The sequence below is a fragment of the Quercus suber genome, unplaced genomic scaffold (assembly GCF_002906115.3).
Source record: "Quercus suber isolate HL8 unplaced genomic scaffold, Cork oak 2.0 scaffold_14, whole genome shotgun sequence".
NCBI classification, from domain to species: domain Eukaryota; kingdom Viridiplantae; phylum Streptophyta; class Magnoliopsida; order Fagales; family Fagaceae; genus Quercus; species Quercus suber.
Genome location: NW_027069479.1, coordinates 1,659,033 through 1,682,121, shown reverse-complemented (window position 1 = coordinate 1,682,121; position 23,089 = coordinate 1,659,033). Strand labels below are relative to the sequence as shown.

Sequence of the window (23,089 nt, the reverse complement as noted above, 5' to 3'; positions counted from 1 at the left end):
TCCATTTTTAAGCCCTATAGTGACGTTTTTGAGTCCTATAGCAGCGTTTTCTGAACTCGAGTTTTTAAAACTCGATTTTCACTTGGATTTTTTTTACAAATCAAGCCTCAAAAACTTGATTTTTATCATGGAACTCGAGTTTTAAACACTCGAGATGCTAATTTTCAAAATTCTTTTGCAACATGACAACTAACTAAATTTTTTAATATTTATTGTTATTTAGAAAAAAAATTCTAAAGCATGCTTGGATTGAGCTTTGGTGCAATTGCAACTATGCAATTAACCTCCCTTGCCCTCACAATAATTTTTAACTTTTTTTTTTTTAATTCAATGGCTGAGATGTAAAGTTGTTTTTTGCATAACAATTGCATTAGGTGCAATACCCTAAATCTCAATCCAAGCATGCTCACCTTAGGTCCAAGCTTAGTTGGGCTTATCATACTTCATATTGTATGCATCGAACTATTGTACATGTTGTACTACTAACCCTAGACTATGCCTAAATAAAGTCTTCTCTACAACCTAAAGCAATGTCGTTGGCACAACAAATTTCACAACAAAATTTACAACTGTTAACTGAGCAAGTTAATAAACTGTCAACTCAATCGTTGTGAAATTTGTAGTGAATTATATTGTATCTCTAGACTTATTGACAATTTTATTATGATTTAATAATATGCTTTTACTTTCAACCTCACTAATTACATTTAAATCTATTTAGTATACCCTTCTCAAAAAAAAAATAAATAAAATCTATATAGTATATAATATCAATTCTTGAATTGTCGGGGGGAAATAAACTAAAAACAAAAGCAAAATAAAGGCTCCTAATTCCTAATGGAGATAAAAAGTAACTTGATGCCATAATTATTCTTTAGAACATGAAACTTAACCACCTCAAACTTGAACTAATGCATTCACCTCTCTAATTAAGGAATAATGTGAGATGCCTTTATGAAAGTTTATGCCTCCAAAAATGTGAAATTTCAAAGCTACCCTGAATAGAGATTATGATCGAACAAATGCAAATAGATCAGTTTAAGTAAATATAAAGGAACTGAAATTTTAGGATAGAAAAATTAACTGAATCTCTACCCAGGGTGCAACTACAGTTCATATAACTTCTACCCACCAGGAAAGTGTCATGTATACTAAAGTGAAAGTTCAATGATCACTGTTGCAGATCCAAGTGAAAAAGTCTATGCCAAGAATTAATAATAAAAAAATAAAAAGTGGGAAAAAGAGTTAAAAATTACGGATCAGAAATTTAAAGTAACTCAAACTTTTAGAGTAGCATCCCATGGAGTTGATGTGATGTTCATTGACAAAAATAAGTGACATATGCAAGTAGATTGAAAGAACTAGATTCCTTTCTTGATTTACGGTACATGTTTTGTATTCCCGAGTGCACCAACCACAGCATCTCTAAATGGGCAAAGAATCCTGCTTTGCATTAGAAAAGAAATATAGAATAATAAAGAGCAGCAAAGCAACAGCTGAAAACGAAGTATATATTCACTACGTAGGTGAATGACCAAAACTGCTATGCTAAGGAACTAAATCAGGCGATCAGGAGGACAAAGAAAACATGAGCAGTAGCAGCAACAATTTCAGAGCCACTTCAGGGAATTGGGAGACTGGAAGGGACTATGGTGCCTATACTTCTAACCATGATGAACTGAACCGAGTCAACCCCATGTTTTCTAGGTCCCGTTCCAGACGAGTTACTCCTGTAAGTATAATATGAATTCATCCCAAATAAAACAAACCTTTTACTCGCGTAGTGTTACAAGTACAATTACCATAACATCATTGATGATCATAAAAGCTGAAATTATAATATTTTGTTGTGCATGCTAATAACATCAGTTACTTTGATGTATGTGACCAGGAAGTAGGAGCAGGCATGCAAGATCGAAGACCATCATTTGTGGAAAGAAGTATCACAGGTCCCCATGGCTTAGCGAGGTAATCATAATTCTAGTTCCATCTTTTAAAAGAGCATCTTTAACCCAGATTGAAATTTTTGGAAGAATAAGTTTCATTAAAAGTTGTTTCCTACATGGATTGAGTGCATATTACTATATTAATTTAAACATGAATTTTGTTTGATCTATGTTGCTGTGGAAAACAAAATTAGCTGGTTTCAAATGCAGAGAGATGTAGTATTGGCTATTTGGAACTGCCTTTTAAATCCAAAGGAAAATGAGAATAATAATTCCGTCTTGGTTCCTATAGCAGTTGAATATGATTCGTGGGTTTTTTTTTTTTTTTTTTGGGGGGGGAATCTTTGTTCCATATTTTTAGTATGATGAAAGAAAAGTTGTTATTAACAATTTGAACATCGCTTCTGGTTAATTGCTTCAGTTTGCTCAACTTGAAGCAGGAAATAAAACCATTTTTACTTGTCAGGAAAAGGTATCATCAATTGTACCTGCAATAAGTAATCTAATCTTTACACTATTACCAGACAATGTGTCACTAGAATGATCAGACAATTTACTTATTAAACTTTACTCTCCAAGAATGGGCATAAAAGAAAGTAACTTGCATATGATTTTCATTCTACTTTTCTGAATAATGAACTTCCTGCAAAAATTTTCTTCATAACCAGTCAGAAAACAATCTTACTTTACTTTTCCTGATGACAGTGAATCTGTGTTACAAGTACAGTAGCATTCACTCATAACCTTCTGAAAGAATTTTTTGTTTTTTAAATTACATTCTGGATTTCTTGTGGGAAAAGTCCATTGGTTATGTTGGACAAAAAATTAGAAGTGTTCTTCTCTGTTTTCTACAGAATCTGCAATTACAATTAGGCGATCTAGTTTTCCATTAATGTTTTTCCAATTTTTTGGGGCTATTCATGGTCAATGTTCTAACTCTTTGTGATGGCTTAACACTTGGAAAAACTAATAGTCAAAAAATGTTCCTATAACTATCTCCAACTTAATTTCAAAAACCATATACGTTACGGCTTATATCACATTTTCCATCTTTTCTGGTTCTAGTATCCCTAACCATGGAAATTTTGCAGTGTTCCAGGAACAAATCTCTCTTCATTGCACATTTTAGTCCTAGACAATAACACAGCAAGGGAAGCGTACCCCAGGCCCAGACAAGTCATGATAGAATCCCCTCCAGCATTCACAAGCCAGCGGAATATGCAGGTCCCTAGAGTGCAAGAGGACTCTGGAGTAACCCAAGATGAAAACAAGCTCAAGAGAGAAATCTATAATCCTGGTCCAAAGAGATTATCTAGGAGAGTGAGCTTGTATTACAGAGACAGACTGGCCAAAGATTCTTTGGATAAGCTGGAAAAAGAGGTAGATGAAGAAGGTAAAAGGTGTGCTATTTGCTTGGATGATTTTGAGGCAGGACAAGAGGTAATGCTAACCCCATGCAACCACATGTTCCATGAGGACTGCATCACACCATGGATGAAGAGCCATAGACAGTGCCCCGTTTGTCGCTATGAATTTGGCGAGCAAACGAGAAAGCATGCATCAAACTTTAACAACAATAACATTGCAAGTGATCTCATTACAAGAGAGCTTCTTTCAATAGCCAGGGCAATGGAGGAAGCTTTTCTATGGGGCAATGGTCCCCGCTAAGATGCCAACTCTGAAACCTTAGCAACAAATATATTTCTTTTTTTTTTTTTCTTTTTTTCTATCACTGTCTAATTAGGCTCATGACAATTTTAATTTTGGAAAGTGAGAAATTTTTTTTTTTTTTTTTTTTTTGAGCCAAGGAAAGTTTGGAAGAGAGCCTATAAACCAAGTTCCAAGTTTGCGTACAATTTTAAATTGAAAGCGAATTCCCTGAACCAAATTTAAGCAAAATACTGAAGATTAAAATTACCCACAAAGTCTCCAATTCAACCAACTTTGGAGGAAAATCTCATTAATTTGATTTCTTCATTAGTGAAAGGTTTCCATGAGTGCTCATAACAAATTGTTCATGTATGCCACGGAGTTGTAGTTGTAACTTGTAAGTTATAGCCTGCCGCTATCCTTCTTGTGTTTTAGCATATTGTTGTAGCTTGCAAGTTATATACAAATTGTTTGTATATGACACGGACCTTTTTTTTTTTTTTTTTTCTTTTCTTTAATTTTTTATTTTATTTTATTTTTTCTTTTTTTTGAGGAGAGAGCACATTGTTGTTTCAATCTGTGCGGGGAGTTTACTTACAGATTCAATTCTTGCCCGACACAAAAAATAATAAATAAAAGGAAAAAGAATAATTAAAAAAATAAAAATAAAGAGGAATTTTGCAATAAGAGGATTCCTCACCAAATACGTTCCCGATAGACTCTACGGAAGTTCCCCATCCCCATCTCATATGTATTTCGTGAATTTTGGACCCATTCAAACGAATATAGGGTACCGTACCATACGCTGAGGATAAATAGGGAACTCACACACTGACTAGTAGTACAAAACTAGGGGGTGGGGCAGGGGCATAAGAGGAATTTTGCACCCGTCCTTATAGGGGTATCCACAGACCCGCTCAACCCGACCCACCAGGGTTGGAGCACTATGATGAAATCCAGTTGGTCACAAGACTTCAATACAGACAAGAGAATAATGAGATTTATGTATCTTTGCCACTTGAACCTCAAGGACCTAACTAGCCAATGGCACAGCATTGAAAGCCAATGAATGTTGTACCCAATTTTGTAATGTCATAATAACCAATAGGAATTTAACATCTATGCAAGGACTAGTAAAAGATGGGCTAGTCTCTATTAAAGAGAGAGCCAGAAAAGGGTGATTCCACTAAGGATAGTAAAGGAGGGACAAGCAAACATTTTGTATTTTTTTGTTCTTTCAACAAATGCGTTCTACCTAGAGCAAAGCATTCTCTTTGCTCCAACCGCGGTTTTTTGCCCCAGGCCTCATGGTGTTTTCCATGTAAAATATTGTGCTCGTGTGTTTGTTAGGTTTTGATATTGTGCTCATGTGTGTTTGTTAGGTTTTGAGATTTTAGGTTGGCAAACACATAAATAAAACTATCTTAGTACTTTTAGAGATCATATTCAATCTGAACAGTTGGTTATTGAAGTTGTTGCATATCAATCATCTCATGTACTGGATCTAATCCTTCAAGTGGAGTCTTAAAGTCGTGGACTGGAGATTCGCGTTGGAACAACTTAATATCAAAGAAGTATGTGGATCTTGAAGTTGAGTTTGGTAACTTTAGCTAAGTTTACGAAGAAAATGCTTATTCAATTTGTAAACTTCTAATTGATAATGGATTTGTTCCTTGGGATTGATTAAGTAAAGTCCCTCCAAAGTTTTTACATTTCTATTTCACTAGTTTTTCCTAGATCATCATATATGTGTGTTGTATTTAAATTTTGTTGTATTTCATATTTATGTTTATTGCATTAGCAAAATGATGCATTAAATATATATAAGAACTTGGCCTTAAAACTGATGAATAATTGTTTAACAAAGGTCTAAAAACCAATAATGTTTTATCCTTACTTTCTCACCTTAGTCTTTTCTTAAATACACTAATTTAGTAATTGACCCAATTATAATGGCGCCCAAATGTACAAATGGTAAAGCTAAGCAACAATCATCCTTAGTACCTCACCTTAAATCTATTTACCACATACACAAACCAAGAAGGAAACTCATTTTCAAAGACTTCCTTCAAGGCACTGACATGAGACAACTTTAACCGCATTATTTGAATCTTAATACTTATCTCAACTTTAAGCATGTGCATTATTTGGCAACAGCTTGGTGCAAGTCGTGGGTTTTTTTTTTTTTTTTTTAAACTAAGTTGTGGTCAACTATATGCAGTTGTGCCACTTCTTAAGTCATGAATCAAATTTAAGGTGATTTGAGAAATTTTATCCCTTTGAACAATTTTTTTTTTCACATTTGTTCTAATTTTGGCTTATAGGGGAAAAAAGTGAAGAAACAAACTCTGTGTTTGATGAAAATTCTAAATAAAATCAAATTAAAAAAAAAAAAAAAAAAAAGAGAGAGAAAAAATGTTACAACTAACATCTTTATTGAATTTTGATAGACTGAATCAAATTGAGAGAGAATTAGATATAAAGATTTCATATATGGCATTATACATTTATACCTTTTAATTTGGGGAGAGGTAGCAAATCTTTTGTGTGTGTGTGTGTGTGTGTGCGCTTTTTTTTTTACAAATAAGGGTATCCAAACCTCTTCGAGTATCTGACTATTCTCTCGGGTGTATGCAATCCCTTCATCCCCTACACACTAGGTATTACAAGGAAGAATCCCATCAGGTGACTCCTAGATTCTAGCAAGAGCTTTCGAATCCAAAATCTGATAGATATCATGAGACTTTACGAACCACTTAGCCAACCCCTTGGGGTTTTTGTGTTTAAACTTGAGTTCCTCTGCTATTTGCTTCACAATATGAGTATGGCATGATTTTTTTATTAGCTGGGTTACTTACAGAATCTTACATCTAGATGGTTCATGACCTCAATTGAATATTGCTTAAAGAAAATAAAAAATTACCTAGTGCTAGAGATAACATGGTTTTTTTTTTTATAATGTTGTGATGCCCATATATTAGGTAATTGAAAAATTACATTATAATGCAAATATAAGTTGTGTGAATTTTTAAAAGCACAGTCTTCATTCATAACCAACCCAAAAAAATATGGGAGTAAGTCTTTATTGTTATTGTTATTGTTATTGTTATTGTTATTGTTATGATCCTCATCCATAACCATTGTGTTAGAACTTTGAATTTTGGATCGGTTATTATTCTACAAATAAAGAGACTTTAATGAAACAGAATAAAACAGTCCTTTGGTGATTTTTTGAAATCATAATTTGATTTCAAACAAGTACTTAACTTGTTATCACTTTTCACATATTAATTTTTTTGATTCTTTGTCTAATGTGCTATATCAGTTGGGAAGATTTGATTTCACAAACATAGAGAAGTCTTTTTTGAAGAGGCGAACAATTTTGCAAATCTTTAGAAGCTTTGATAGGCTTTGGATATTTTTGTTTTTGGTTCTATGAGTACTCTTCCCCACCCTCCCTTTATTGTTGAACTATTTTCCAAGATTTCAATTACTATTAACTTTGGTTTCTTGTGTAAATTTGATATGTCATATTAAAGTGAATGGTTATTGTTTATTGGAAATAAATTTCAATGAAGGATGCTTTTAGAGATCTATTGTATGATTTTTCTAGTATATTTGTTATAGGCTTGTTTCTTTGGTTGACTTTTGGTAGAAGATCAATTGGTATAAACTACAATAAATTGTTGATTAAATGTAATTCCTTTTTACATTTTAATACTCTACACCAAATTATATCTTTGCAACAAGTGCAATTTTAATTGAAAATAAAAAAATTATGATGGTTTTTTTTTCATTGCAACAGTTACTTAAAAAGTTCTATTTTATTACATCAATAATTTATCAATGCAATAAACTATTTATATAATATGTTGCAACAAAATTGGATGATGTGGAATTAATTATCAATATCATATCAAAATATATCATTGCAATGTGCAAAACCCCTTTATTGTTAGCAAACCTGTTGCAATAGGTAAAAACCTATTTCTCACACATCATCTATAAATATTATATAACCGAAGCCTTTGACTTTTTTTTTTTTTTTTTTAACTTCATGAGAGCTTGCCACATCAACTCTAAATCTCTCACAATTTTCCACGTCAGCTAATTATTTTATTAATTTTTTAATACTTATTTTCAATACTCGTTCTCCCCCAATACTTTTTCTCAATCTATGTCTCTCTAATGGTCTTATGGTCAAAGGAGCAAAGCCATCTTCATCTGTCACTCCTCTCATCTTCTTTGCAGTGTAATACAACACCTTCCTCTCAAACCTGGTCTGAAGTCACTCACTCCAATTGCTCATGCAAATACAGTCCTTGTCCATGGTCCATTAATCACAAGAAAGTGAAACCACTGCCACGAAATTCTAATCTAAGATGGCATTAGAGTGGGTGAGCCTCTCGGTGGGCATGAAGAGTTAGAGGAGGAGGTTTAGGCTGAGTTGGGCAATTTTTCCTTCACTCGATGATGCAACTGTGACTCAAATTAAGACTCAAGCAAGTTCTTCTTGTATTGAAGTTTCTGAGATAATTCAAAGGTGTTGTGGTAAATAGTTTAATTTTTTATACCCATGTAAAGAATCTTGGTTTAATTGTTCTAGTGAACTATCTTATAATAATCCATATAAATGACATAAGGGCTCAGGTTGCAATAAGGTTATTCTGATGCCTAATTCTTTTGTTGTGAGTATGGAATATGCAAAAAGGTTTCTAATTTCTAAATTACATTATTCTTAAATTTTTTAGGCACTCGAAATTTATGCTTCTCTCTATATCAGCACCTGTAGATCAACTAAGTTCTATTTCAATATATCTTGGCAATATTTGCAATTGCTAGATAGGTGTTTGACAAAAGTCCTCCAGCACCAAGAGCAACTCGTGTATATGTACTGGGATAATAGAATAGATGAACTGGCATAAATTTATGATGGCCCATGGGTAGCTAAAATGCATCATTAACTTGTGTATTTATGTTTTATAACTTTTATCTATGAAAATTGTTACTTGAAATATGGGTTTTTGCTCAGTGCAGAATGGGGTTCACTGACTATGGATTTATGTTGCCTAAAATATGATTGTTTGGCTTACCTAATGTGTGGAGTTCTAATGTGTGGTTTTGAGTTTAGTAGTCTCTTGCAAATTCAAACTATGTGGGAATTGCGTTATATGTATAGAAGTGTTTCCCATACCTATCAAAAAAAATTGTACAGAAGTGTTTCCTAGTGTTTCCCAACTGGGGAAAAAAAGTATTTTTCAGTCTTAACAAAGAATAAGTATTTCCTTTTTTAATGACTTATTTTAATGCTATGAACCTTAAAAAAAATTGTTTTATACTGTAAGCCTTTTGAATTAGATCATTGGAATTCATAATTTGATACTAATCATTTTATTTTTCACATGGTAATATGTCTATGCATCTCCCAAATATAAGTTTCAGATCATTTTGTTCTTTTCCTATGTGTAAGTAAGTGTAATTGTCATAAGCTATCCTTAATCATTCTTTTTGATAACCAGATATCCTTAATCATTCAAAAGAGGATGCATAAGGCAAATGTATATGTATTGAATACTTCTATATGTAACTTTATATGCTATTATGGTGATTTTTTTCTTAAGTTTTAAGACTTTTTAGACATTTTGCAACAAGTGTTTTGGGTCAATATCCTATTATAGGTTCAAGTATGGAGAAGGAAATAGGTAGATTTTAATGTTGTTGGTTAGGGTATTGAGTGAAGGATAAGGTTTTACTGGAGTTATAGGCTAAGATTGTTGCAATTGTAATCTAAAATTTGTTGCAGAAATTTCAGGTTAAAGGGAAATCACTTTTATATATATAAATATATATATATATATATATAATCGGTATGGAATCAGGTATGCCTAGCTTGGAACATGAAGAACCAAATTACTTTATAAATCATCATTAAATATCAACGTTAGTGTATTAATGACTTCTGCTGTATTAGTTGATTGTGGCATTGAGACTGAACAAGGTATGTTATTTTATTTTTCGTATGTCCGTTCTAAGTGGCAAATCTCCCATTCAAGTGTTGAAACCTGACTCACCCCTGTCTTTTCTATTTCTCTTCGTGTTTTTGGTTGTGTTTGCTTTGTTCTTCCAGCTCTAAATCAAATAGAAAAATTTTGACTGGAATGATTAAAGAACTGCATCTCAATATGAGAGAGCCATTCCAAGTCAAATAAAACCAGAATTACTAGTCAGGGCCGGAATGGAATATCATATGTAGTGTAGAAGTGGGTTTTGTCTCATTTTTCAGAAAGCCAGTCATACTATTCCACTTTAACTCAAATTGGTCTCAAAGAAACTCAAGGAAATCCAACCCCTTCCTCTCTCCTCCTTCTATCCAAAGAAACTTTCCCAGCTGTAGTAGCTGTTCTCTTCCTCCCTTCCATCGATTGAGCTTTCTCCCGCTTAATTCAATAGGGCCTGCTAGTACATTGATAATTTTTAGTCTGTTTCAGTTGTATGGTAGGGGTGGAGGATGAACCAACTTAATTTAACTTATCATTAGATATTGAAGTTGGTGTATCAGGGGCGTATTCAATAGAAAAATATACAATACTTTTATAATAATAATAATAATAATAATAAATAAATAAAACTCACATTCAATAGCTTTCTCATGCATCACACGGGTTAGAAAGACATGTTATTGTCAAGAAACCTTTTGGAGTAATAACTTATTGCAATGAAAAACATTGAAGCAATAATTTTTTTGTTGCAATATGCTTTTTTCGGTGAAGCCATGAAATCCTTTAGAGCAATAACTTAATACAACAAAAATTTTCATTGTGATATCCTTCAATTAATTGTGTTCCGTACTAATTACAATGAAAGTATTGGAGCAATACCTTATTGCAACCATCATTCTGAAATTCGGACCATTCAAAGAATCAACAAAGGGAAAAGTTTAAGGTTTTTAAGGTCAAACCAAGGTTGAACCATGATGATACCATAATTAATTAATAATTAATTAAAATGTAAATAAATAAAATTAATGTATGAAAAAGTAACAATTCTTGGTAAAAATTACAAAATATCTAAACAAATTCAATTATAAGAAGGTTGAAAAGAAAATGATATTTATTTAGAGTAGATATTTTTCTTCATTTAAAATATTTTAGGTATATTTGTACTACATTACAATACTTTTATCAATGCAATAAAACGCTTTAACCATATAAATATTTTAGGCATGTTACAATTAAGGGGAAAAATAAAGTTCAGATATCCCATGTGGAATATACATTCATTATGTTGTCTTACTCTTAAAGTTTTGACCATGGCTTATGTAAAAATTAAACGCAAAATCATACGAATATTTTAGGCTTGTTACAATTAAGGAAAAATAAAAAGTCCAAATATCCCCAGTTAGCATATATATTCATGAGTAATGCTACAAACATAAATTATTTTTTATAACATTTTTACAAAGGCATAACTACAATGTTGGTCCCTCAAATTTACCCTGTGTGTGCAATTGGTCCCTCAAATTTGAAGCAAGCATAATTGCCGTTAATGGTGTTATTTACATAGCTAACAGAACAATGACTTGGAATTTTTTTTAATGATGTGGTATTTTTTAATTAAAAAAATTACAAAATAAATTTACACATAAGAAACAATCTCCCCATCAAAAAAACATAAGACCCAATCTAATTAACAACCCAATACCAAACAAGAGAGAGAAAGGGAGAGAGTGAAGAAACCCAAGTCTTAACTATCGCTGGTGAAGACCCAAGCCCTAACCACTGCCGACGACAGCCACTGACCTGCCGCCCTGCTTCTCTCGCACAACCCATGTGCATGTACTGTGTATAAAATTCATTTAAGATGTTTTATTATCATAGTCAATTCATTTTTCCAAATATCTTTACGAGGTGACTAAAGAAACAAGGAGCTTTTATTGCATAACGATGATGATGGTCATGTCCCCTCCATCATGGACATTCTTTCGACCATATCAAAATGGGAAAGGTAACAAGGTGAACATCTGTATATGCAAGTTAGATTTGTGAACTTTTATGAAAAGTGGATGAGCTATCTAACAGTAAATTTTGATGAAAAAGCTCAAAAGTGATAAAAATGAAAGCTTTAACATCATAAAGTCAAGAGAAAAAGAAAGCATTGCAAGGAAAGTAAAGAAAACAAAGAATATAGGTGGAAAACCCTTAAGAAGGGGTGAAAAACCACGGGTGAGCAAAGGGGAATGTCCTTTACTCCTTCAAGCTCTCTATTATGCAAAAAAATGGAATTTTTCCTTGTAAATGATGGTATTCTTCCTAAAAGAGAGGCCTTTTCTCTAACTTACTTCCTTACAAACCTTCTACTCTTTTCTCTAATGTTCTCTCCTGGTTCTTGCTCTAATTGTCCAGCAACATGTTCCTCTTATAGTCCAAGAAATGTTGCCAAGTACAAAAGACAGGTGTCAAACCATGATTCCTCTATTTGAATCCTAATACAGCTACTATACTATGTAGTGGCTGAAAGGACAGAGAATGAGCACGCCAAAGTCAGGGTAGCGGCATGGAGGGTGACCATGCCACTACGTGGGGAGCAATCCTTGGACAAAGAAAGGGACATCAGGGACATTAAGAGTGAGGCATGTGTCCTTAACAATGGTCCAACATAAGCACAACCAATAAAAATGGGGGATTTCATATCCTCTAACCNTTAGCTTGTTCTTTGAAGAGAGGCCGTGCGAGGTGAGCTAGCTGGAAGTCTTCAAGGATGGAGCGAGCTTTGTGGATAATCTCGTGGCTGGTCTGTCTGGTGGAGCCAAGCCGTGTCTTGTTACGGTTGTACCACATGCACCACGCCACTGTGATGATAAGCTCTATCAAGTCTTTTCCTAATTAATATCAAGCCATAAACTTGGCATGGTACAAAGCATAGAGCTGAAGTTATAACTTACCAGGTGCTTCCAATAATATTAGCTCTAGACCTTTTTAATCATAAGATCATAAAATGCAAATTTTAACTTACGTAGTACATTGGATCAGGCACTTTAAATGTCCGATTGCCAAAATTTGTACCCAACAAATCGGTCCAATGATCACCCATGTTGCCAAGGATCCTATACCCCTCAGCTTCAAGTTCAGCTCTTTTGGTTGTTTTGTACGCTAGTGATGATACTCGACCCGTTTCAGAGGAGTTCCTGCCACCAAATTGATATAATCATGAATGGTGTATAATAATATGTATATAATGGTGTTCTTAATTAATTAATCTTGTTAGAAATACTGAATAATTTGTATTGTATTTCACGATTAAAGAATATACATGGATGCCTTTATATATGAGGCATATGTGTGTAGTACAAGATGTGTGCTATACAAGTAATTTAATTGGACCTAAAACCCACTATATTATACACGTCAATAGGCCCCCTCAAACTCAAGGTGGATGTGAGACCAACTTGAGGTTGTCAACCAAAGTACGAAAGCGTCCCTTAGGATGTGACTTGGTGAAGATATCTGCAAGTTGATCTTTAGAGGAGACTGAGATCAGCTTGAGAGCACTATGGACAAGATGAAAACGGATAAAATGACAATCGATCTCGATGTGTTTAGTCTGTTCATGGAAGACATCATTGTGAGCAATATGAATAGCACTCTGGTTGTCATAATAAAAAGGAGTAGCAGAGGATGTAGACACACCTAAGTCTTTGAGAAGCCATCATAGTCAAAGGAGCTCAGATGTGGTATCAGCAAGGGCACGATATTCTGCTTCAGTACTGGAGCGGGCCACATGAGTTTATTTCTTACTTCGCCAAGAAATCAGAGAAGAACCAAGAAGAAAGCAATAACTAGTGGTGGACCCGCGATCAGTGGGATCTCTTGCCTAATCAGCATTAGAAAATGTACAGAGAATAAGAGGAGACTGAGCAGAGTAAAAAAGACCATGGAAGATAGTGCCCTTTAGGTATCGAAGAATGTGCAGAACAGCAGTATAGTGAGTAGATCGTAGTGCAAACAGATATTGACTTACCTGGTGAACAGCATAGGAAATGTCTGGACGAGTGACAGCGAGATAAACTAAGCTGCCAACCAAGCGTCTATAAAGAGAGGGATTAGACAATGGTTTCCCCTCTGAGAGAGTCAGATGTGCATTAAGCTCAATTAGAGTGTCAACAGTCTTGCTATCAATGAGTTTAGCTCAAGACAAGAGTTAAAAGGCATACTTGGCTTGAGTAATATAAAGTCCATCTGTAGTATGAGTGATTTCAAGACCCAAGAAGTAGCTGAGATGTCCAAGATCTTTCATCTCAAACTGCTGACTGAGAAAAGCCTTGAGTTCTTAAATGCCACTGAGGTCATCACCAGTTATGATCATATCATCCACATATAGAGAAGTAAATAATGCCTTTGTCAAAGCGACGAAGAAATAAGGCAGAATCATAATGACTGGCTATGTAACCCAAGCGAGAGATGGTAGAGCTGAATTTAGCAAACCAAACTCGTGGAGCTTGTTTAAGGCCATAAAGTGCATATCGAAGGTGAAAAACCTTGTTTGAGTCAACAAAGAGACCAAAAGGAGGTTGCATATACACTTCTTCACTTAAATCCCCATTAAGGAATGCATTTTTGACATCCATTTGAAAAAGGTTCCATTTACTGGCAGCAACAACAGCTAAGAGGGCACGAATAGATGAGATACAAGCAACCAGAGCAAAGGTCTCTTCATAATTAATCTCATACTCTTGTGTAAAACCTTTTGCAACAAGACGAGTTTTGTAGCGCTCAATGTACCTATCAGAGCAAGTCTTAATCTTGTAGATCCACTTATAACCAACCACAGATTTCTTAGGAGGAAGTGTCACCAAATCCCAAGTGTGGTTTTTAGATAATGCATCAACTTTCTCTTTCATTGCAATTTGCCATAAAGGGTCAGTGGAAGCCTCACAATAGGTGTGAGGCTCGTGTAGTGTAGTAAGGGCAGTGTAACAATGATAGTCAAGTAAATATGCAGGAATAGATCTTACCCGAGTTGAGTGACGAGGTGGAATGTCTTGTGCAAGATCTTCAGGCGGAGCAGGAGCAGGAGACCCAAGCTCAGGATTGGGGTTGGGTAGCTCGTCTTCAACCTGTTCATCTCCCACCTGTTCATTAAAGGGTGAACTAGGAAAGGGATCAGTGATATTTGGTGATTGGACAGAGAAGTCTACAGCAACAGAATCAGGAGCAACTACAAGAAGATCAGGAGCAGCTACAGAAGGAATATGTGCCTCATCTGGAAAAAGATCTAAGACAGAGGAGGAAGACAAGGAAGCACTAAAATGAGAGAGCTCGACAAAAAGGCGATGTTCCCAAAAGACAACATTGCTGGAGATACGAAGACAATAAGAGACAGGATCATAACACTTATACCCCTTTTGAGTTTCACCATAGCCAAGAAAATAACAAAGCCTTGACCGAGGCTCAAGTTTGTTATGTTCATGTGACTGAAGAAGAACAAAACAAGCAGAATCGAAAGAGCGAAGGTAGTAATAGTCTGGAGGTGACCCAAAAAGGCGCTCATATGGAGTTTGATTTTGGATAACAAGACTCGGAATGCGATTAATAGTATGGTGCTATGCCTTTCAATACCCAATCTCCAAAGGCTGTTGAGTTATATGCAATTGCCCCGAGAGAGAGAGAGAGAGAGAGAGAGAGAGAGAGAGAGAGAGAGAGAGAGAGAGAGAGAGAGAGAGAGAGAGAGAGAGAGAGAGAGAGAGAGAGAGAGAGAGAGAGAGAGAGAGAGAGAGATAAACAAAAAAAACAAAAATAGGGTATGAAAACGGTGCCATCTCTTGAACCTTTTTCATCGTTTGACTTCCATCTTATTTGGTCCTTAGTTCCTTATTTTTGTTGCCATAACAGCAGATATACAACAACTAAAATTGCTCCAATTACCCTAAAAATAGTTATTATATAATGTTTATTATTTCAATTTTTCTTACAATTTCCATAAAAAATAAATCAAAATCATATACAAAAATCAAAATCATATGGGCAATAAAATTTTAAAGAAAGAAACAAAATTAAGAGAATTACCTTGTAGGAAGGGCTACTCCTTCCTTTGAGAGAGAAAAAGATAGGGTTTTTTTTTTTTTTTTTTTTTTTAAATTTTTTTATAAAAAAAAATTTTTTTAAAGATTAAATAGAAAGAAAAGAGACATTTATTTATGTTTGATTTTGGCAAACTGACTTGTCGTTCATAAGTAATAAGGAGAAGTGGAAGTGTCTAATTTTAATGAGAAGTGATTAAGGGTTATCTTTGAGAGTGAGAGAGAGGGACTAACGTGAGAGAAAGGGGAAAAAAAGTTTAAAACTATCTAAAAAAAAAATCTGAATATAGATAATTGTTAATATTTTTCTTTATTATTGTTTTTTTTTAATAAAAAGAACTTTAACTGGAAGTAAAATGTTTTAGATGCTGGTAAGAGTAAACTACTCTCATCACACTTGCTTTGCGAATGTGATGAAGCTTTTTTTTTTTTTTTTTTNGAGAGCAGTAATGCATAGGAAAAGATAACATATATTAGAAAGAAAAATATAGATCCCATAATGTAGGCAATAACTACAACTCCACTCAATATCATTTTATTGGACTTGAATTTCGATAAATCCATCATTAGATTATATTTTTTTCTTATATCTTCTATGATTACAAAATTTTTAGAGAATCAAAGATCAATAACTATGCTATCAATTAAATGTTTAAATTTTAAGTTTTTGTAATCTAAAAGTATGCATAAAAAATAAGTTTATGAATTCAATAGTAAATAACATTTGATTGACACCAAATTTGACATTCGTGTTAAAACTTAAAAAACATACAATCTAATAATTAGACTTTCAAAATATGTAACTATGTTAGTTACATAGGCAGCATTGGCCACAACTTGACAATCCTCATGGTATTGTTTGCCAAGCATGTAGTTTCCAACATAGTTTTCAGTCTTTTGGAACTACTGACTAGTCACGGAGGTTGTCAGTTTCCACGGCTAGAAGCCAACTTAGGCAATCAAGGCCTTCAAAAGTGTGACCAGCAAGGCCAGAATGTGGTCGGAGAAGGTGAAGGTCATTGGGAATGACTTGAGTGGTTTCTAAAATGGTGGCAAGGTTTAAAAATGGTAGAGCTCTCATGGTGTTGCTAGGGTGAAAGAAAGAACTATCACTTTTTGTGGAAAATGTTGAATGTTGATAATAATTTGAGCACAGATTATTACACAATAGGGTGTATGGAATGTGTGAGTCATGTTAGTTGAAATCATGTTTTCAAAACTTAATTTTAGTTAAAATTATAAAATTTTTTGATTTTAAAATTATGACTAAAATTGGGTTTTTAGAATAAGATTTTCAAGGTTGTGTATACGAGTGTGTGCAATTAGCTGAGTACAACAAACATTAAGTGTGTGTTTGGTTTCAAATTTAAAAGTTAGCTTATTTTATTATTCAGCCTATTTTTACCACTGTGGGTTCTAGTTAGCTCAACGAGTAAAGTTTTTGATAGTTGAATAAGAGATATGGGGTTCAATCTCTGCCTACTCCAAAAACCACTTGATGTCTTGGTCTGATGATAACTCTTTATTATAAAGAGTTATCATCAGGAGCAGATGCCATAGGTTGAAACTCTCTAAAGAAAAAAAACTTATTTTTGTTACTATTCATAGGCCCCATTGCACTTTTGGTGTTGTTCATGAGTCACACTGTACTATTTCAGCTAATTTTTACCTTTATCTATGTACTTTCAGCAAAAAAAATTTTAGTTTCAGCAAAATAAGTGGATCCTAAACAAGCCCTAATATAATAACTTTTCATATCTGCTAATATAATATGTAGTTATTAGAGTAATATCATTTTATTTAGGTCTTTATTGCAAGGGAGTCAATCTCATACTGGAAGTTATACCGGTTTAACTAGTGGAATGATATATTTCGGTACGGTCAATACTGGTTTACCGTTTAGGTTTACTGCTATTATAATAATAAATATAAAAGTTTACCATAAGACATTACCTTAATTCAGAATAAATTATTCATGGTTTTAGACTTTAGCATCAACAAAAAGGAAAAAAAAAAAAAAAACACAATATAAAAGACAGAAAGTTTAATTGTTCATTCTATACTAAGAAAACAAATAATACTAATAAGTTAATGCAAATAAGTTATCATTATGCCCTTACAAAAATTCAAAAATTATAAAACTAAAAAAAAAGCTTTTTTTTTTTTTTTTTTTTTGGTACTGGCTGGTATGCTTGGTATTTAAATTGATACGAAATATTGGTGTTTCGATATTGGTACATGTACCGATACGGCTGATACCAATACGGTATCGACCACTTTGCTTTATTGACATTACTTCAATCACAACAAATAATATATATCGGTTATTATAAAAAATATTGTGTTAGCACTTGTCAAGCCTTTTATTTTTTATTTTTTATTTTTTTTATTGTCTCACTCTATTTATACACTATTACTCATCATTTATGTATAGGGAATGTACCTTAGGGAATGTGAAACAATAATTTTCTATTTTAATGATGACCTAGGGTTTTAAGTACAATTATACTAAACAAGGATGGAGCCATAATTTTAGCCTTAGGGGGCAAAGTATGAACTATTTTTTTACCAAAAAATTAAGAATAAAAAATACACTAAGATTCAATACAAAATCTAGTACTATAAACTATTACATAATTTCTTTACCACAATTGTATGTAGTAGAGTGAGTGGTGAGGAAAAAATGATAGGTTCATGTGCAAGTGATAAGCAACCATTCACAATCTGTCACGTTATAGTTATGAAATAGTGCTTTATTTTATTTATTTATTTATTATTATTAAAGAATCTTGTTTTGCATTAACTTAGCTATGTATTGCATCAACTGATTAAATCTTTGATAGTTGAATAAGAGATCTAGAGTTCAATTCCTGTCTATACCAAAAACTGATTGGAGTCTAAATCAACTTTTTTTAATTGTTAGGAAAGTGACCTCTACAACAGGTCCATGAATTGGTCTTTAGCTCTGACAATTTAAAAATTGGTGGTTTTAATAAAAGTGGACGAGTACACAGGCTGGAAAATATCATTTTCCTTTTTATTTTAGTAGAAAGCAGTAAATTTTTATTGGAAAAAAATGAATATACAACTGCAGGGGTGCATCAAACCTTATAATCCAACGAAACCAGCCCAACCTAACGCTGTGGGTTGATTTTTGTGGGTTGGAATGAAATTTATTTTAAGCTTTGAGTTGGGTTAGGTTTGGGTTGATAATTTTTTTAACTCATTTGACTCAACCCAACCCACCATGTATATAAGTTTATTTTATTACTTTTATTTTAATTTTTTAGTTTGATTTTGAAAATTTGAAAAATAGTTTTGATGAATTTAGAAAATTGGAATATAATTTGAGTATATTATATGAAATGTTAAAATTTATTGAAAAAAGTGTATAAATAATTGATGAAAATGCAGTTTTTATATAAAGAAAAAACATTTATGTACAACCCATGACTTGACCCAACATAACTCATGTGATGGGTTGGTTTTTGCACATGTGATGGATTGAGAATTTCTATTGGTTAGGTTGAAAAGGATTTTCCAACTCAACTGATGTAAATTTGATGAGAACTTGATGGGAGTAACAATTAAAACCCATTCTTACTCGGTCACACGTGTAAAAACTACAATCAGATGTTGTTCTAACTTGTAGGCTTTGATATGCCATGACTTGGACTTGATCTGGATAGGTTATTTGTATCTTGCAGATTGTCCTGCCTTTGTAAAGAATAATTTGGGCCCACTTTGTGATAGTGTTCTAAAAAATCTGTGAGACCTTTTATTCCTACACAGATTTCATTGATTGAAAATAAGCAAATTATCTATTGCCTTTTGGAAGTGATAAGTTCACAACATTTATGTACAACCCACGACCCAACTTAACCTAGCCCATGTGATGGGTTGATTTTTACACATGTGATGAGTTGAGAATTTTTGTTGGGTTAGGTTATTGAAAAAGATCTTCCAACTCAACCCAACTCAATCGATGCTGAGATGCACACCCCTAAATTATGAGGGATATAAATTTGATGAGAACTTGATGGGAGTAACAATTAACTAGCCTTATCACTCACGTTTAGCGCATGCGATGATGTTTTTTTTTTTTTTTCCTCCTTTTTTGGGTACACATTTTCCTACAAAAACTAAGTATTGACTCATGGCCTTATTTTCACAGGAATTTCATCCTTTTTTTTTTTTTTTTTTATCTCCACTATTTCCATGTGTTTTCCATTCTAGGACCTATCATCATGGACAAATCAATTACAATAAAATAAAGTAAATAATAAAAAAAATTTACCCGAAATTCAATAGTTCACTGTTACAAAATTACAAAAAGAACGCAAAAAAAAAGAAGAAAAAAAAGAAGAAAAAGAAAAAAAGAATCTATTCACACATGTAACTCACTCATATACAACAAATAATAACTTTTAAGGAAAATTAAAAGGAAGAAAAGGGGAAAAAAAAAGAAAAAACAAAAAAAAAAACAAAACAAATAGGGTATGAAAACGGTGCCATCTCTTGAACCTTTTTCATCGTTTGACTTCCATCTTATTTGGTCCTTAGTTCCTTATTTTTGTTGCCATAACAGCAGATATACAACAACTAAAATTGCTCCAATTACCCTAAAAATAGTTATTATATAATGTTTATTATTTCAATTTTTCTTACAATTTCCATAAAAAATAAATCAAAATCATATACAAAAATCAAAATCATATGGGCAATAAAATTTTAAAGAAAGAAACAAAATTAAGAGAATTACCTTGTAGGAAGGGCTACTCCTTCCTTTGAGAGAGAAAAAGATAGGGTTTTTTTTTTTTTTTTTTTTTTTAAATTTTTTTAAAAAAAATATTTTTTAAAGATTAAATAGAAAGAAAAGAGACATTTATTTATGTTTGATTTTGGCAAACTGACTTGTCGTTCATAAGTAATAAGGAGAAGTGGAAGTGTCTAATTTTAATGAGAAGTGATTAAGGGTTATCTTTGAGAGTGAGAGAGAGGGACTAACGTGAGAGAAAGGGGAAAAAAAGTTTAAAACTATCTAAAAAAAAAATCTGAATATAGATAATTGTTAATATTTTTCTTTATTATTGTTTTTTTTTAATAAAAAGAACTTTAACTGGAAGTAAAATGTTTTAGATGCTGGTAAGAGTAAACTACTCTCATCACACTTGCTTTGCGAATGTGATGAAGCTTTTTTTTTTTTTTTTTTGGGTTTACATGTTTTACTCATGTAATTTTTTCACATAAATTCCATCCTACTATTTAAAGGTGTATAGACCGAGCTCTTGAAAATGAAGCTTTTTTTTTTTTTTTTTTTGGGTTTACATGTTTTACTCATGTAATTTTTTCACATAAATTCCATCCTACTATTTAAAGGTGTATAGACCGAGCTCTTGAAAATGAAAGAAATGAACACACCAAACCAAATCAATATGGACTTAAATATAAACACAATAACATTAGTGGTAATGATTCCTCTTCAACATTTGACTTTAAAACTATCAATGTAAAAGAGACATGTACACTTTCAACCATATGAACAAGTAAAATGAACAACAACAACAACAATAATAATGAAAAAGAAAAAGAAAAAGAAAATAACAACTTGCTTAGACATATCCCAAATCCTCACAATCTCATCTTTACTCCTTGTATAGGAAACATACCTCTTTGAAAAGAAAGAAAGACAGTGATGAAGTGAGAAAAACAAATTGTGGGGATGAAAGGAATTGTGGAAATAGATTTTATTTTTTAATTGATGTGGAAATAGACTTGAAAAAGAGATAAAAAAGAAGAAATTAAAAAAAAAAAAGCGAGATTTGTAAAGAATTACAAAAACAAAAACACACAAACTAACAAATTAATAATTTCAACAATGTCAAAGGAAACATACCTTTCTAAAATTTGAATTGGTGATCAAGTGAGTAAAAAGTTGAGGCAATCCAAAAGTCTACGGAAAGAAACTAAAAAGATATGTAAAACATTTATGAGATATATCTAAAATGAGATAGTGTATGCTAAATTTTTAGGAAAAAAGATGTGTCAAAATTTTAAAATTTATTAAACTGTTTAATGATAAAAACTTGTGGCCAAGTCATTTTGGCAATTAGAAAAAAGAAGAGTATCGTTTGTGAGGAAAAAAAAATAGTTTTACTTTTATTTTTATTTTTTTAAAAAGAAGAAGTTATATTAGTACTTGACTTACAAACCTGAGAGAGAAATGTGGGGAAATGTAGTGATCACAACTTGCGGCCATTTCATTGGCAATTAGGAAAAAAATTAAAATAAAAAAAGCAAATTTACGTTTGTGGAGAAAAAAAAAAGTTTTATTTATTTATTTATTTTTAAAAAGAAAAAGTTGTATTAGTGCTTAACTAATAACGTGAGAGAAAAATGTAGAAATGGAAGAAAAAACTGTTTCTTAATCTATTTTTAAATTTAGTTAAAATTTAGGAGTTTTTAAATTAGTAATTTTACATATCTAATCCTATTATATAAGTTTTACAAATAGATGAATTTGATGATATTTTGGATATCTAAATTGAGGATACCAAATAGGAGAAACCCTTTAAATAGTACTATAGATTATAGATGAGAAGTTGGAATTCGAATGAAAAAAAAAAAAATGCCGTGCATGAATATATCTTTTTATTAAATTTTTGAGAGATCAAAAAATGGTGCTTGAATTTAGGAGAAGTTTGTCGTGGTTGGTAACAACTGTTATTGTGCTATTAGGAAAGTATTCATTTAGTGGGAAGTTATTGAGAGGAAATTGCTTTTTTTTTTTTTTTTGACAAAATTGAAATTATACTCTAACCTAATCTAAGTGCATTCATTTTTATGAGAGAGTTTTTAAAAAATAAAAATGCAATTCTTTTTATTTTAATATATAAAAAATTGCAATTTTGATATAGTTTTTTGTTTTTAAATTTTGTTGAACTACGGTTCTATCCTCATTTTTTTAGTTTTTAAGAGTAAGACTATTTAATTAAATTGTGGTATTTTGATAATTCAAAAAAGTGATAATTAACTTTCTAATCCTCAAATAACCCATTCTTACTCGGTCACACATGTAAAAACTACAATTAGATGTTGTTCTAGTTAATGAGCTTGGACTTGTAGGCTTTGATGTGCCATGACTTGGACTTGATCTGGATAGGTTATTTGTATCTTGCAAATTGTCCTGTGCCTTTGTAAAGAATAATTTGGGCCTACTTCGTGAAAGTGTTCTGAAAAATCTGTGTGACCTTTTATTCCTACATAGATTTCATTGATTGAAAATAAGCAAATTATCTATTGCCTTTTGAAAGTGATAAGTTCACACTATTTTTGCAATACTTTTATAGCAAATTCTAAATGGTTAGTTACTAGCTGTTATTGATTTTAATTTGAATTTATTACTTAAATTACTTTT

The 23,089-nt window shown here is 32.4% G+C and overlaps 1 protein-coding gene across 1 annotated transcript; it reads left to right on the top strand.

Annotated features, from left to right (window-relative positions):
* The first annotated feature begins 1,480 nt into the window (after positions 1-1,480).
* Positions 1,481-3,663, top strand: LOC111995867 (uncharacterized). The gene is made up of 3 exons (XM_024027813.2): positions 1,481-1,732; positions 1,892-1,968; positions 3,038-3,663. Exons 1-3 carry the CDS (start codon positions 1,589-1,591, stop codon positions 3,612-3,614), a joined length of 798 nt encoding a protein of 265 aa, XP_023883581.1. The 5' UTR covers positions 1,481-1,588; the 3' UTR covers positions 3,615-3,663.
* The last annotated feature ends 19,426 nt before the right edge of the window (positions 3,664-23,089 follow it).

Bases quoted from the DNA above. Each gene is read 5' to 3' on its own strand.
- LOC111995867 (XM_024027813.2), top strand. From the start codon at position 1,589: ATGAGCAGTAGCAGCAACAATTTCAGAGCCACTTCAGGGAATTGGGAG. The intron at 1,733-1,891 runs GTAAGTATAATA...GTATGTGACCAG, and splicing joins GTTCCAGACGAGTTACTCCT to GAAGTAGGAGCAGGCATGCA. The intron at 1,969-3,037 runs GTAATCATAATT...GAAATTTTGCAG, and splicing joins GGTCCCCATGGCTTAGCGAG to TGTTCCAGGAACAAATCTCT.